We start from the raw sequence: 17108 nt of genomic DNA on the forward strand, positions 1-17108 counted from the left end.
TTGTGCACGTGGTCTTGTCAGATTTTCTCGGATCACGGAAAGTATTTTGGCGACCGGCGGCGGTCTTTTTGCTCTTTTGACGGTCTTCAGTCGATGTGAATTCGTAGAAATAGACGTTATCGTTAGATAAAGTGCAGAAGACGCGATGGGGAGGACCAGTCAAGTACCGCCCAACCTAACGCAACTTCAAAATCTGATCAAGAGGGATCCAGTTTCATACAAAGATGAGGTGACTCTGACTTTCATATCGCATTTAGGTTAGCCGTCATGATATTGCTCCGTGCTTTCGTGTGTTAGATAACACTATTGGCTTTTATTATGTATGTATCTTGTAGAATGTAGGGCATTCGGCGGATATATCTGATTACTTAATTAGCCCTTTGAAGCATAAGTTCGATTATTGCTGGCTATAGTGCTGTGATCAAGTCAATACCTTTCAGTCACTGCAAATATTGAAAGTCATTTTCTGATTTCAAGTAGTCAAATATTTTTAAACAAGAGTCCGTTGGATTTATTATGCTGGTGTCAATGTATATATATATATAGGCCCTACGGAGAAAGCCATTATGCTGGCACAGGACATGCAAAAGCTGCTTGATATATTGTAGTTCATAAAATTAACAATAGGTTTACGGTATTGATTATATTTATCAGAACGTAATCCAGTGAATGAAGTGTATTGATGACGTCGACACCGTTTGCGTTTAGTATGACTGAGAGCGTCAGAATGCTCTGAAGTAGAATACGTTGAGTCTTATAGATAGTCAAGTCATTTTGTATCAGTAAGTCAAGTCATGTCATCCCTGATGATCCCAACACCTAGCCTGACCCTAATATGTTATTCTCACCTTGTTGGTTCATTCATGATGGAGGAACCGGATCTGAAAACCGTTCTGATATATTACTATTATATACATTCCAGTTTCAAGAACAATATGAAAGGTATCAATCACATATGTCAGGGTTTCTGCAGCAGCCAAATGAGGAGTCCAAGAGCTTGGCCGAATTAACATTATTCATCAGTCAGGTGGAGTAAATGCACTGTTCAGTTCATGTGTATTCCATGATTTTTATCACACTTGTTACATCTTCTCAGGTGGCACATTGCTATCCTCAAGATGTCGAAGAATTTCCGGAACAACTGCAGAGTGTGTTGCGGAAAAACGCATCATTCGTTCATCATGAAATGAGAAGGGTTCGATTTGGGCAATCATTTTCTGTGCTGTTTTGCAAATCTCCCATTCAGCTGTTTTGATAATTTCAAGCTTAAAAAGTGATAGAGATAGATCAGAGGTTCCCAACGTGGGCGATTTTGAGAAATAAGGGGGCGATGGGTGGCGAAAATGTTGGAATGCCCTGTGATATATAGGGGAGATATGCTACCGATCGATCAAGAATTGCAAAATGATCTCTAGCCCCCAATCTATGAGCATGAGCAGGCGCGTATCCAGAGCGCGAAAAAGGGGGGGGTTTTGCGTTACGAAATTGGCTATTGTGACGTCATCATTACGATCAATCGTCTCCACGCCATGGCGAATATTTAATATATTATAGTTTAATAATAAACAGAGATTTGCGGTGAGTGGGAGATGTACGAATACGATACGGACATTGCCTGAAAATCGCGTTTCTTTTACGGTATGATTGAAAGATATTCGTAAATGCTCACATTTAGTCATGAGCCGGCAAACGCCGCCCGTCTTCAAGCGCCTAGTTCCGGTCAGAGATGCGCGATTTTGTTGGGTTTTGACGATATTATGCGCACGGTCGGTAGTATCGCAGCGGACGAACAAGCGCGGAATAGAGCGGTAGCATAAACGAGGGCGATCGCGATCGCCACAGAGAGGTGTGGTGTGAACAGTGTACGTCGTACACGAATGTGTGCTTTTCGATGACTTTACTAGCCATACGGCTGAGCGTGTAGTACGCGAGAATATAATTAGACCTTAATTGCAAGCACGCAAGTCAGTCAACTAATACAGAGTACACACTGGGATAATAACTTGTCAGCCGATATAATTAGGTTAACTTTACTACTAGGCCTAGTCAATTCTCCCGTTCAGCGACAACATAGGCCTGTATTTGGACGACAGCAAGCCACCTAACAATCGGGAACGTGGATTGCTAGGCTTGTATTTTGAAATGTGAATGTCAATCCTAGGCCATTTCTCGCCAATAATCGCGAATACAATGTGGATTTGAGAATAGCATTGTCGTACTGGTGCCGTCGTGTCTGCGTCTCCCTGATCGATCAACACGCCGCGTGCAATTCTTAATTAGGATTTCAAGGCGAGCAGGTGCAGCGAATTCGCGAGCGATGTTGATTGCCGACAAATTCGTCTTTGCACTTACGTATCGCGTCGGCCAATTAGATTAGATTTTCCTAAAATGCGTCTCTCGTTTTAGCAAGGCGAGAGAGAAATCGTGGGAAGAAAGTTGAGAACGTCAGCAATTGCCACAGCTGAAATGTAGCTGAACAAGCGCAGAATTCGTATGGAATTAGCGAATTATAATGACCTATTTTATCCTTTCGACTAATTCGGCGCATAATTCCAATATTTTGTAGGGGTGTTAGTCCCCGTAAATAACATTTAGACGCCATATTCGCCTTCTCATACGTAAAAACGAATATGTTAAACTAATAAATTAGCAAATATTAGAGGCTATATTTGACATCAATTTTTAGGATTTTGAAAAGGGGGGGGTTCCGACCCCCTAAAACCCCCCCCTGGATACGCCACTGAGCATGAGCATAGATCTTTTGCTGACCTTCCATGACAAGCCACCCCATTTTTTGTTGCTTGCTTTTTTCTATACTATCTTCTTTTACTTATCGTTCAGTGTGCATGCCTCATCTTTACATCGCCTAGGCCAGTGGTTCCCAACCTGTGGTACGCGTACCACTAGTGGTACGCGAAGGTCTTCCAGGTGGTACGGGAGTAGATTTCTATTTTCTTTTTTTTAATGAAGAGAGTTATTAGTACTTCAGGTGGGGTGGATTTTGAGTTTTTTGAAGTCGTCGTGGGATGGTACGTCCGTGGTAAGGTACGTTTTTTTCTCACCACTGTGACATGTTGTGCCTACATGACCAATCTATTTTCTGTTGATCCAGCCGACCTGCCTGTCGGGTCTGGGGAGCAAGAGGAGCTCATATATATCCAGGATGACCAGACACCAAAGACGAAACACTAAGATTTTTCTCGAATAAACTGCTGGCTTAGCATGGACTCCTCGTACTCGGCGCTAGCTTCTCATGCTATTATTACCCAGATGCTAATTTCCCCTTCTACGTGGGAGTGGGAGCAAGGATTTTCATCCCTGATGACTATCAAGTCGAAGAAACGAAACCGACTTGTTGCGCTCGTGCATGACTTTCGATGCGCTGTCAGTGTAGTGTCCTATATGGTGTGGACACAAGCAAATCTCAGGGCTCAGTGAAATTGGTCTCCGCCACATTTTCCATTTGGCAACAAAGGCAACTTTACGGCCATTTTTGACCGGATTGTCGAGGACTAAATTCGATAAAACGGGTATCAATGGAAAGCTGTTGCTGTACTGATCATGAAAATATAAATTTTATTCTGTTCCTGGTCCTGGAATCCCGAAAACCAGCCTCGAATTTTGCATTGTAACCGAGTTTTGACATTCTGACACAACAATTCTGTCCGGCAAAACGAGAGTGAAGCTAAGAAAGAAAGAGCCAAGCAGCATTGTTGCGTCACAATTCGAAACTCGATCACAATGCAAAATTCGAGGCAGGTTTTGGGGGGTTCTGGGACCAGGAGCAAACGAAAATTTGTATTTTCGTGTTCACTACAGCAGCAGCTTTCCATTGATACACGTTTTATCCAATTTAGCGCTCGGCAAGCCGGTCAAAAATGGCCGTAAAGTTGCCTTTGACCGAATGGAAAGTGTTACGTCGACCAATTTCACTGAGCCGTGACAGATATGCTTATGTCCACACCATATAGGACACTATGCTGTGAGTCACGCATCGACCAGCTAGTGAAAAATAAACAAATGCAGCCATCGCCTTAAATTTCATTATGTTGTTATTCTTGTCACTGGTGGTGAATAAACAATGCCATGCACTCCATCAACCCTGGCTGATAATGCCTAGTTTAACAGAATTTGCGATTACACCTCGCATAGGTCAAATACGCGATTATGACATCAAAATTGTGGAACATATGTAGGTGGTACGCGAGCACTGCATAAAACCTCGAAATGGTACGTGGGTCGAAAAAGGTTGGGAACCACTGGCCTAGGCCAAGGTAGGGGTATGATTCCATACACTACTCCAAGTCGCTTCGAGACCTTCCTATCTTTTCATTGTATCGGATTTTTGTGGTGTATTGAACTGATAAAAATTGCTAATAAACCAATGATGATAATGAGATATGTCCTTTTTCGAATCCGTAAATATTGGCTGGCGAAAATTTGTGACAAACTGGATAAGTGGGCAATGAGTCAATAAAGGTTGGGAGCCACTGAGATAGATCCTTTTAAAGCTTTTTAAAGCTCGGTGTTTTGTTTGTAGGCTGATTGAAATGACTGAATCTACTTACTAGGCCTACTTGTGAGAGTTAAATTTCAAAATGTCAGTTCCACGTATTGCTGGCTAACCCGACATTTGCAGATGTTTTTTCTGTTTCAGAATTTCTGCAAGTGTTTGATGCTACTGAGAAATGTCAATTTCATAACTCCGCAATCCTTGTTCGAGTTATTTTTCCAATTACTGAAGTGTCCGGACAAGATTTTGAGAAAAGTATTCTGTTATTGTAACATCTTATACTCTTTTCTCACTAATAACTAATCCTTGCTATTTCAGACTCTTTACAACTTCATCGTACAAGACATCAAGAACTTGAATCATAAGCATAAAAATAATAAGTTGAACAAGGTAACGTCATCTGAAGTTATTGTTTTCTTTATTGCTCTTGTGACATTTAGTGTTGGGATGACTCGAGTCACCTTTTTTGTATGACTTGACTTTACTCGAGTCGCTTTGCTAAAATGACTTGACTTACTCGCCCTATCAGAAATGTGGATTGACTCGGAGCAAAATTCGCAAGTCAATTTCAAGTGATCAAGTAATTGGTGTCGATAAAAATCACTGTATCTTGCATATGTTCGGATTGTTCGCGAAACTTGCTTCGAAAACGCAACGACTTGAATTGTGACTTGAGTCAAAATGTGCAATGACCCGTGACTCGAAGGTAGTGACTTGATCCCAACACTGATGACATGACAGTTTTGCTACTAGAACTAACCAGCTACACCTACGGTGATAGGTTATATTATGATTATGATAAGGTAAAGCACTTATTCAATGAGAAATTGACTTGATTATAACGAGCAGTGTTGGAAATAGACTTGACTCGTCATAAATTTTCACGATTGGTTTATTTTATCCTTGGTGACAACTTCCGACTCGTGTGCAATTCCATTTTACAGATTCTACAAAATTTTATGTATACAATGCTGTCGGATAGTAGTGCCATCGCGGCAAAAATGTCCCTGGATGTAATGACCGAAATGTATCACCGACAAATATGGAACGACGCGAAAACTGTGAATGTGATCAGTACGGCGTGTTTCTCAAAAATAACAAAGGTAACAAGGCCTAACAAGATCCAATCCGTCTGTATTTGTTGCATGCTGTTGGAATGTCGTATATGCACTTTACGGTACGGTGTAACCTTCAATACTACTTCAACAATATCGTTACCAGTATTAATTCAGTTGTACAATTCCGTAATAACTTACAACGTGTTGGGTTAAATGTAATGAGCTGAATATGTCGTGCGCAAAGGTGGTCAGAGTAGTCAGTGTTGGAACTGAAGTAAAAGTAACAACATGTACAAGTACAAGTAGCGATTCCCAAGACGTCAGAACTACTTTAATTGGAAGAAGAAATTGAAGATATGAAAGAGTTCTAGTAAAGTAGGGTTACCATATTTTGGAAATCTAAAAAGTGGACACTTTTTCAGACTTGCAAAACCGGAGGAGAATTCTCAAAAATTGGTAAATTTTATCCACTCTATGGTCGGCTGACTAAAAAAAAGGTCATCTTTCTCGCTCCGTGCCCAAAATACAGTTTTTCCCCTCACATTGTCGGGTGGTTGACTAAAAAAAAAGTCAGCTTTCCGCTCAGCTCCCGAAATACCCGCCAGAGCGTCACTTAGGTGCTGATTTACGGCATCTCAGTCGGATTTTGCTGTATATATATATGACCAAAATTCTCAAAAAAGAGGACAAAAGGGCGTCCTCCGAGGACACTTTCAAAAAAGTTGAAAAAAAGAGGACAAATCCTCTTAAATGAGAACGTATGGTAACCCTATAGTAAAGGCCGTATCACACGTAGCCTCGCCCTCGTTACGAGCACCGGCTTCATGGGATTGGTGAATTGTTGTGTCAGAAAGACCTTGGTACGCCCCTCAGGTGTCAGAGAGTCTCGTAAGTATGCATACCAAATGAACATAGATTTTGTGCAAAATGGGTTTACATGTATATATGGACATAGACATGGATGACTGCTTTCCTTCTCTTGGATCCTCTCACCGCTGAATTAAATGACACCACCAAATAAAATCGTTGGTGTTTCCAGCGTTCCAACTTCGATAAAACAAAGAATATCCATACACCGCTACGCCTGACACGGCCTTGAGTAGTTTCAAAATGTAGATTTGTTCGAGCTGTCTAATACTTATAGCAGTTAGTCCTAATCGCGACTACTTCCAAAATTACAAAGTGCATCTTCACCAATTGCGACTAACACAAAATGACTAATGACAATAAATTTAATTACCGGTACAGCGATACAGAGACTTTTCCCCCAATTGCAATAACAATTCACTCGTGAATGTGATGCAATCTCATTCCAAAACTTTCTTTCTTTACAAAATTGAAATTAGGCAAAAGTTGGGTACTCCGTAAAAGTAGATGTACTTCATTATTGACCACCTCTTGTCGTGCGTGCCTGTTGAGAATCGCAAGTCACATCTCTTTTGACTAGTGCAAGTTGGGATGTAGTTGTTGTCCCATCACTTTACGCTTAGTGTTGATTCAATGCTTGTAGTATTATCTGTTCTGATGAAACCTCGAATATATTGTTATTAGGCCTACTTGACATTGATTCCATTTCCACAGGTAGCGTTTGCCGGTCTGAGGTTTTTCCTCGGTCAGGATGATATGAAAAGCAAGGTTGCGGACGAATCTGATTCGGAAGATGAAGGAGACACTCGTAGAGACGTGTTACTCAAGTAAAAACTTCTGTAACTGGTTTTTAGATTAGATTTCTTTTTTCCGTCTGACAGATGTCTGGCAACCTTGTAATGAGCTGATTAAATAATGTCAGTCTCAATCCTGTGCGGGATATGCCACGAAATTTGGATGTAGTGAATTTATTTGGTATGTCCAGTCGCTCGGGGGAGTCGAGATTCTCGGAAATTGTTATTTTATCCGACTTCAGTTTCGTTATATTTTTCACTTGAATGTAGTGCAGCACAAATCTTCAACTTTTAGTTTTGCATACTTCCTTAAGCCTTATATTGTGTGCCATGTTTGGAACTTGGAAGTATTTGTGATACCGGTACCAGTGATTTGGTTTATCACACAATAAATCAACTACTTTTCAAACAAAATCAAGTATATTTGCACTATTTCCAGTCGCAGTTCAGCTAACTGAGGAGTAACAATAACAAGTGTCAATATGACCAAGTGTGGCCATTCCACTGTAAAAATCGTGAAAGAACCTTGCTATTTAACGTCATCCCCTGTTTTGTAATATGTATATACACAAAAATGCTCGATTATATTTCTCTCGCCGCTGATCAGGTGAAAATTCTAGCTTGATCGCAATTTAGGTACGGTGTAAGTAAAAAGTCTATACGTGCCAAGAAAAGGAGAAATAAGGCTCTGAAGACGTTAGGAAAGCACAAGAAAAAGTTGAAGAAACCCGTCCACGATTTCTCTGCAGTGCATCTTTTGCACGATCCACAAGGTACGGGACGTTTTAATTTTATTATATTTATTTAATTATATTTTTATTACGATTCGGTTATCACCGAATTTTACGGCACAGAAACTCATTTGAAATACGTATTGGATGCCCATTGAAATTTTGACCTATGGAATATGTGGTGTGGTGCATTTTTGTTGAAATACCACGGCCCACATACTTTTTCTGCAGGTTTCGTCGAACGTCTCTATAAAGTCCTGGAAAAATCGACGGAAAGATTTGAATTCAAGTTGATGCTGATGACGGTTATCGCGAGAATTATCGGCGTTCACCAACTATTTCTTTTCAATTTCTATCCGTTTTTGCAAAGATTCCTGCAGCCGCATCAGAGAGGTAGGCCCACTGGTGACTTTTTTGGTTGCAGTGCGGAGTATGACGTGTTTTGTATGGCTATATACTTTTCATTGCCCAACTCACCAGGCATCTTTTTTGTTCGCAAAACCTCACTATCGTAGCCAACTATGTATTTTCATTGCCAAGTTGCCAGCATGTCTGTGTCATTTTGTTATATGACGTATCTTACTGCCGTTATGAAAAAGGCAGTAGGTCGCCTGTATATCGCTACAAGACGTGATGTACTAACCTGATAATGCGGTTGATGCGCCGGTTGAGATGAATAGCTATCATGATTTATTGTAACTTAGTCTTTCATTTGGCAACACTTAGAGGCCATTGTGGTGTCAGTATTCATCTTGCGGAAATTGTATACAAAATTGGCTTGAAAAATCTATCAAGTTATAGGAGACATTCCAATAACAATGAGATGTGGTCAAAATGGTCATCATTGATACTTAAGTAGAAGTAATGATGTAAATTTATACTCAGTTGCAAGTATGAGTAGTAATGTCCAGAATGTCAAAACAATTTCAAGTAGAAAAGGAAAGTAAAAAAAGTGAGCGAGTAAGTTGTTTCTAAAAGTGTATTTCGTTGAATGGTCGCACGTTCTTTGCGACTAATCGGAGGTGGCTACTTTCACACGGTTCTTGTGACAATATCACTTACAAAAGTTATGTAAACTTATCTCAAAACTACTTCATACAAAATCCAATTTGCAAACAGTAAAAAGTTGTTGGAGCAGAAGTCGAAGTAAACTAAAATATAAACGCTTGAGTAAGGAGTGCAAGTAGACCTACTTTTGTACTCCTCTGAAGCAGAAGTACTTCGTTACTGACCGCCTCCGATAACGATCGCCGGGTGACTGGAACGGACCTTTCTGAAGTTATAAATCAAACCATTGACAGAGGTTACAAAGATGTTACTGTGCGGAGCGCAAGCCAGCCACGAATTGGTTCCGCCGGAAACGATTCAACCGATGATCACCACGATCGTCAACAACTTTGTGACGGAAAGAAATTCCAGCGAAGTCATCGCCGTCGGGTAGGCGGTTTATGATATGGTTTCACGTTCCGCAATTTATATCTTGTTTTGTTGGCAGACTGAATGCGGTCCGTGAAATCTGCATGCGGTGTCCGCTCGCGATGGGGGAAGATCTGCTGCGCGACTTGGTCGAGTACAAGAGCTACCGCAACAAAGCGGTGATGATGGCGGCGCGTTCTATCGTGCAACTGTACCGGTCGTTGAATCCTGAGATGCTGCACAAGCGAGACAGAGTGAGTTTAGAGCGGTGGCTTGGTACAGGGCGGGAGTTCTTCAGCCTATTTTCTTTATCTCAGACCGCTACATTTTTATGGTTGCGTGGGGCTCCTATTGTATCTAGGGACGAGTAAATCTAATGAACTTCACAAAATTCTGGGTAGCCTAGCTGCAACATTTGTGAAGTTGAAGACTAAAAAAGGTTGACACTTTCACAAATCCATCATCGCAATCCAGTAAAAAATACAGACAGTTTTGTAGTTGTAGTTTCAGTCACAGACCCCAAAAACTATTCCATGGACCCCAGTACTCTTGATAGGTATGTGGGGGGAAGGTGTTTATGCCCCTCTCTATTTTTGGCTCGGGTGTTATGATATCGCAATGAATATTCGTGAAGTTGTTTGAAAATACTATACATTTGTACAAATACAATGCATTTATATATAATTTCGCTTTTGCCATGGCTATGCCTATGGTTGAAAGAAATGTGTACTTACTGTACCGTACAGTGTACGTACACTATACTATACATGTACTGGTAGATAGTCACACCCATACAAATAATTTATTCCTTCTAGGGCCGGCCCACCATAGCAAGTGCAGATAAGCGTGTCGTGGCCTACGGCGAGGTGGTCAGCGCCGACTACATCCATGGTGCCGAGGTTTTGCCGGAGGGAACTGAAGAAAAGGCTCCTGTCGATGAAACTGGTAAGAGTTACGCTGAAAAGGTCATCCGTCAGGCACAATCGGCACAGTCTCTATCGTGTTTCAGGCGGCTGGGAATCGTGTTCGGAAGACGAAGACAGCGACGGAAGCTGGCATGACGTCGTGCATTCGTCTGATGACGAGGTAGCAGTTGTGTTTTCTCTTTTGGTGGTGCTGGAAAGTCCATTGTAAAAGAGATTGAAAAATAGCTTTGCAGCTCCCGGCGAACTGCAAGCGTCTGTTCTGTATGGATCACAGGAACGGCTGGACACAATGATTCGAGTGTTTAAATTATGCACACCCATTTCCAATAAGAGTTAGTTTATCAACGAGAATTGTACGAAACAGATGCAACAAGCTAGGCGCACCAGAGGTACTGACATTTATGCGAAGTCCCAATTGGAGCGGTCACAAAGTGTAGTGAGATGGGATGGTCGAAAAAAATACCAAATCGGGGTGCAGAAGTGGCATTGTTTTCTTTGTGGTTCAATTAAACATAAATTATATAATATTTGAACTGCGAACGTCGCCTAATGAGAGATACTCGATTTGGGATCGAATCATTCAGACACTCGATTATGCCCAGCCCTAATCGGGAGACCGTAGCGTTATAGAGATCGGGCAACTTTTGAGGTGGAGACCAATCTGGACCGCGGCATTTTCATCCTGTTCATTTTTTTCAGGCTGCAGTCGAGGTCAAGTCCGACGAGCCGAAGGAAGTGCTGGTCAGCAGGGCCAAAGCCGTGAGTCAAAACCGGCTTTTGACGCAGGAGGAATTTGTCAAGTTGAGAACGCATCAAGCGTTGAAAGAGATCGAACCAGCAAAGCGGGCGCTGAAGAGAAAGCACAATGATGACGCAGGGGAAGAGGACACCGGAGGCGGGTACGTTCTGAGTAGATCCATCGCCTGGAAACCCCTGTTTTTCGGCCAAGTTCTCATCCATTCGGTCGTTGGTTACTATAGCTACTTGCATTACTTGCTCACATGTATGTTTTTAGAGTAGTTCCACTTCTACTTGAACAACTTGCTTCTTACTCCTTGGATTTTGAAAAGTATAATGTAGTTTTGTATTCAGTCTGCATCGCTCATGCGAGTGAAATTGTCACAAGAAGATACTGTAATATGGCAGTTGAATTTATAATCGAAAATCGTATCATTTGTGTCATCAGTTGCTTTCTTTAGTCGTGCAATTACGAGAATATTTTCCTGATTTGCTGCCAAGGGTAAGCGCCTCACCCCCCCCCCCCCCCAAACACATTTACTTCATGTAGTTTTCAGACCTATCATTTTCTACTGCCTCCTGTACTAGTTTTGACATGTCCTAGGAATTGCTGATTCCACTTGTAATTGAGTACTGTGTTACTCTGAACACTTTGACCGCATCTGGTACGCCGCGGCACGATATTTCCGTTGTGGGTGCGTCTGGGCATTTTGTCGTAAAACATTCTCTTTGTGCCGTTACAGGGAAGTAGTGGCTCTCGGCTCCATCGAAAGAGTCTTCGCAAAAAGGGCTCACGATAAGGAAAGCCGTCTAGCCACGGTCATGAAAGGCCGCGAGGGTCGCGAGAAGTTTGGCAGAAGAAAGCAGAAAATGGACCCGTTCGCATCGACCACCAATAAGGTTTGTGTTTTTTTTCTTTTTCCACTGCTATGTCAGTTAAAATGTGCATCGCATGATTCATCTCTCAACAGCAAAAAAGAAAGCATAAGCCGTACATGATGGTGCGGGATAAGATCAAGAAGAAATCGTCTGGAAGGTCGTTCAAAGAGAAGCAGATAGCTCTACGCAACGCCTTGTTGAAGCGATCGAAACGGTTTAAATGAACCTATGTTTGTTTTCTTTTATCCGCGGTTAACACGAGAATTGCCCGGTAGTAATGTCTCTGGGATGTGCTGTGCGAGGCTGATTGAACTGGTCAGGGTTTGTCAATTTGCTGTGGTGTCGCCGCTGACGTAAGTGTATGATGGCACTTGCTCTGGGGTGGATAGGACGATTTCCGTGTGCAACTCTGGTGCTGAGCGAGACTAGATGGCCGTAATGAAGATACAGTTGCTTATTTAAGTTCGTATGAGGAGTGAAGTAGGTCTGACGCACATTCATTGTCTGCTGGGTTAGGAGCCACTGCCCTCGACTTCGCAACTCTTGGAATATTGACTCCGCAAGTTTTTTATTAATGGTACATCAAGATGACAGTTTCTATAGTAACCATGTATATTGCAAATCGACCACTAGTTGAAAAAAAGTACAGGTGACGATAATGTAATTCAAGGCCGCTCGGTAATGGGATAGATTTGCCTCAGTTTGTATTCAAGTGCGGATTTAGTAGATTACTTGAAAGAGTACTATTTCTTAGCTCGGAATGTGGATTTGAGGTGCATTCGCAACAGTAAAATATAATTGCACATATAAGAGACGAGTGCATTTGCAGCGGCTGTCCCAAAATCATTAGAACTTAAGACACATTTCCGATGAAGTTACAGTAGGCCTATGCACACTGTGCTACTATCAATAGTGGCACTGGGTTATTTCATCGCAGTGCGAATGATTTTTGGTGTTGAAAGTGAGTGGATTGGACAAGAATTGAATTTACAGTATACAGGTAAAGAGGCTTGGAAATAAGTTGGCAGTAAAAGCATTATTTAGTGATATGGATACAGCCTCAAAGCACTAAAAGGTGTGAAACTGTACATAGATAACATGAATATAGTAAAATCACGCTTCCTAGTTTTTAGAAGTCGAAAGGAGATTCCGAGTCAGGGTCTATTCGTTGCGGTGGAGAAGTTTCACTTAAGTTTTCATTGGCATGAACAGACGTTATTCTGCAAGGTTGCGGCTCTTGAAAATGGTCACCAGTCGACTGCTTTACTCTTTCCAGACTCCGATCCGCACCGTGAAGATTCCAACTTTGCTTGCTCTGGTATTTATAGTTGAGCTGAGATATTGTGGCTCTCGATCCAATATGCGCTGGTTTGGAAGATGTTTTTGACAACTCTTGCACGCCATACTTCAATTTACCATTGTTTGTCTCGTGCCTGGAATAGCCTTTTCGGTTCTGATAAGTAGTATTCTGTGAATTCGATTGCTTTCGCGGTCCTACGTCGACGTTCTTACGCACGCTCCATACATTTTCTACTCCAAAATTTCCCGTTTGAGCATTCTGAGAGGAGTTGAACTTGAGATCGTTGGACCACTGCGCTGGGAGCGTTTCCTGGCGTTTTGAAACTGGTGCATACTGAAAGCGTCTTATGGAACTAGATTTCTTGGAGTTATCCATGATCGTTAGAAAAAATAGTTGGGACCCATCCGCAACGACAGACGGCAGACCACTGCGCGCAATAGCATAAGCCCAGATGTCACGTTTGTTTGTTTATACGTTACCAGAGTTTCCGACATCTAGTGGAATAATTTATTATATGACCACTGGATAGAGATATTAGTGCGGAGCATGGCCCGGAGCCGGATTGGATATCCGGCCGGATTTTTCCAATTTTGGCCGGACCGGATCGGAGCCGGATCAGTACTTTTTCTGATACGGCCGGAGTCGGATCGGAGCCGGTTCAGTACTTTTTTGATAGGGCCAGAATCTTTATCGATAAGCATGGCGTTTGTAACTACCAACCAACAATACGCAAGTAGCCGCCAAGCCGCTCAGTGCCACCAAGCCAGTGCGAAGACAAACGAGCCATATTTTTAAATTCACGGAACCACCGCACCCTGTTGGGCCGGATTTCCGGCAGGACTTTTTCATTTTTGACCGGAGCCAGATCGGAGCCGGATCAGTGCTTTTTCCCGATACAGCCGGAGCCGGACCAGAGAATTGGCAAACCGGATCGGAGCCGGACCAGAGAATTTGACGATCCGCTCCGCACTAAGACTCTAAGAGATATAGGACTGCGACGAGGAAAGTCAAATCTCCGTTTGAAAATGGGAGTATTCCAGAAGGAAAACCCATCAACACTTTGAAAAGTTTCTCCACAGTGCAACTTCTTGCAAGCAACAGCAGATTTGGATGTTTTTCTTGTTAACATTTTGTCAATTACTTGTAGTACTTGTACACATGATAATCCACAATCTGCTATAAGTAGAACATGATGAAATTCTGAATCTGTACTAATACTAGACAATGTCAGTTCAATTCACACACATAGCAAAGTATATTACAGCAACCTGTTCTGCTAATTCAGCCAGCGGCCTATGACACTGCACACTTTGCACAGTGCTCAAGGAGGAGTCAGTTTTAACGCAGATATACCAGATAATTATATGATCAACTCCAAGATACACCAGAACGCTTTTAAAATGAGTTATCATCACTCCTACTGTCAGACTTGAGGTTGACTATCAAAGTTCCACAATATTCCAAAGAAGAGTACAGAAGCTTGCACAATATGTATAATATATAAAACAGCTTACAATGTCTCAAGTGTTATGGAAAATCATCATTTTCAACAAAACATACAGGTATGAGGTATATATAAATTATATAGCTGATTTACTGTAACTGATTCACAGTTTTAACAATCTAGGCCTATCGTTTGTTGTAGAGTTGAACGGAAGATACCCGTTCCACCAAGTTCATGACATAAAGGCTTGTGATGATGTAATATGATAAAAGTTCAATCATTCTCTCTTCTTCATCCAAATTATGCTAGGCTGATATAAAAATAAATTGATAGGTCCTGCCAAACTAGATTTTGTTATTAAAGCTCTAATGTAACAAATTGTAACATGCAAATTATCATTGCAAACTTGGTAAAACCAACCGACATTTTGAATGGTGGTCTAAAAATCAATAATTTGCTTGTAACTTTTTTTCTGTTCATTTTCAAGACAAAGTTCTATGGAAAGGAGATAGAAACATGCTGCTTCCGCAGATTTTAAGCCAAAAACTAGCCTTCTAGCATAAGCGGTTATCCAGATATGGCAAAATTAGCTATTTTCGGCTCGTTCGGTGAAATTGCACGGCCACTAGAGGGTGCCCAAACCTGAAATCATGATAGAAGTAATTCATTTGAGATTGGGGACCAAATATCAAAGGGACTTTTTGAAATTCAAATTTTTCTTTTTTTCACTCCACCCTATTCTACATTTACATTGAATATCTATTTACTACGTGTGGATTCAATTAACGATGATAAGCAAATCAAATACTTGTGACGTAATAATGATTGGTGCCATTTGAAAATCCGCATTTCCGCTATCAATAACCTCGTATAATATCACGCTCATCTTTGTTCACGAATGTTCACTGTTCAGTTCATCTCATAGTTCTTGTACGAATAAAAAGCATTCGTTCTTTTACAAAGAAATCGAGTATATATGTGAAATAATCGATTACGATTACGATTACTTTGAAATGCTGCCATCGTCGTAATCGATTTCAATTACTAATCACGATTACCCCATGTCTGGTTCATGATTAGAAATACCCGGTAATCATGTCGTCAGAGCTCTTTACTGCATTTCGTAGCCTTTCCTGTAGCCGTCTCTCACCCCCTAAAAGGAATTTTCGTACGGATAGGGGTTCGTGAACTTCAGTTCCAGACCAGAACCGCTGTCCTAACCGTAACTTCTCCTAAGCCTAAACCTTGATCGGCATTTCAGTAACATTGCGCACTGCGCATGTTATTGGACTCTATCCATACCCAAACGTCATAATAATCCACCTGTTCTGTCTGAATTCACTTCCGTCCGATTTAGTGTTAATCCATTTTATGTAATCTTCTATCACTATTATATGCAATGCAGTGTGTATACACTGTGTATTACTATTACTTACGTCTTACGTGTTCTTTAGAATTGTCCGTTGGGTGTTTGATTGAAAGACTATTTCCCTGTAATTTTGAGTCCGGCCTATCTTTTCATTGTATCTCAATTCTTGTAGCACCTTCAATCAATAAAATGACGATTGAAAAGGCGACGCGATGATGACCAGTCGAATGAGAAATACCGTGCTGAATATATAATATATTCACATTGAAATAAACCCGAATATTTTCGGCTGACACTCGTCAGGGCTAATCGTCATTAACTAGTAGAGAATTGGTTGGAACATTGTATATCAATAATTGCATCATCAAATATGACGTCACCGCCATGGAGTTTCGAATAATTGACGGAAACAGATCGCTTAAGCTCAATGCACTAATTTTGGATGATACACAAACTCCTTCTGTTGGCAAAAACTAAGTTGGCGTATTTTGATAAAAGTAGACTCCAAGGCACATAAATGAAAGTGTGAACGGCTTCTCCTCATGACGACGCGAAATCTGTCGACTCCATAATTTTTCGCGCGAACAGCATTATCGAACAAATGTTTGCCAATGACAGAATTCATGGCCTTTGTTTGTTCAGATTTAAACTTTGGGGCATCGTATGAGTCAAGTTCGACCGTATCCCCAAGCGTGATGCACGTCTTCTAATCAATATGGGGACGTGCTGTTTTACGCGGTCCTGCAAACGCTGTGTCGTTCTGTCCACTTAGCCACAATCAGAGTGACACATATATTCATAGACTACATTACTTTGTTGAGCGTCAGCCGAAAACATTTGGGTTTAATTCAATATGAATATTCAACTGTATATTGAAGTTCTGTACCTCCAAGAAGCTCTTCAAATACTGTTTTCTGGTTCGTTATAGACATTCTTTGCGACGTGAAGACACATGTATTGTACATTTACATTATAGGTGGCGATAGACACGATTCCATCGTTCTGCTGCATAAAAATGTGATGAGGCCAGATATAACAATTCCAGAGTAATCTTTCGTCTCATACATGAAATT

The 17108-nt window shown here is 41.4% G+C and overlaps 2 protein-coding genes across 3 annotated transcripts in view; one reads left to right on the forward strand and one right to left on the reverse strand.

The window, feature by feature from the left end:
- LOC145440404 (rab proteins geranylgeranyltransferase component A 1-like) overlaps positions 1-17108 on the reverse strand; it is a 266120-nt gene that overhangs the window by 131556 nt on the left and 117456 nt on the right. The gene's annotated exons all lie outside the window — the stretch shown is intronic.
- LOC145441635 (protein SDA1 homolog) lies at positions 30-12196 on the forward strand. Of its 2 annotated transcripts, none has more exons than XM_080319545.1 (16): positions 30-229; positions 923-1027; positions 1097-1195; positions 4658-4768; positions 4832-4903; positions 5458-5616; positions 7153-7265; positions 7869-8005; positions 8195-8356; positions 9265-9400; positions 9459-9633; positions 10195-10324; positions 10389-10468; positions 11005-11204; positions 11787-11943; positions 12015-12196. In XM_080319545.1, exons 1-16 carry the CDS (start codon positions 146-148, stop codon positions 12144-12146), a joined length of 2052 nt encoding a protein of 683 aa, XP_080175671.1. In that variant the 5' UTR covers positions 30-145; the 3' UTR covers positions 12147-12196. The 2 variants fall into 2 exon arrangements, with proteins under 2 accessions (XP_080175671.1, XP_080175672.1); XM_080319546.1 differs by having other exon boundaries at positions 31-229; positions 10389-10465.

The sequence above is a fragment of the Botryllus schlosseri genome, chromosome 6 (genome assembly GCF_051294905.1).
Source record: "Botryllus schlosseri isolate E-star chromosome 6, Bs_hap1, whole genome shotgun sequence".
NCBI lineage: Eukaryota > Metazoa > Chordata > Ascidiacea > Stolidobranchia > Styelidae > Botryllus > Botryllus schlosseri.

Bases quoted from the DNA above. Each gene is read 5' to 3' on its own strand.
- LOC145441635 (XM_080319545.1), top strand. From the start codon at position 146: ATGGGGAGGACCAGTCAAGTACCGCCCAACCTAACGCAACTTCAAAAT. The intron at 1,028-1,096 runs GTGGAGTAAATG...ACATCTTCTCAG, and splicing joins TAACATTATTCATCAGTCAG to GTGGCACATTGCTATCCTCA. The intron at 4,904-5,457 runs GTAACGTCATCT...TCCATTTTACAG, and splicing joins AAAATAATAAGTTGAACAAG to ATTCTACAAAATTTTATGTA.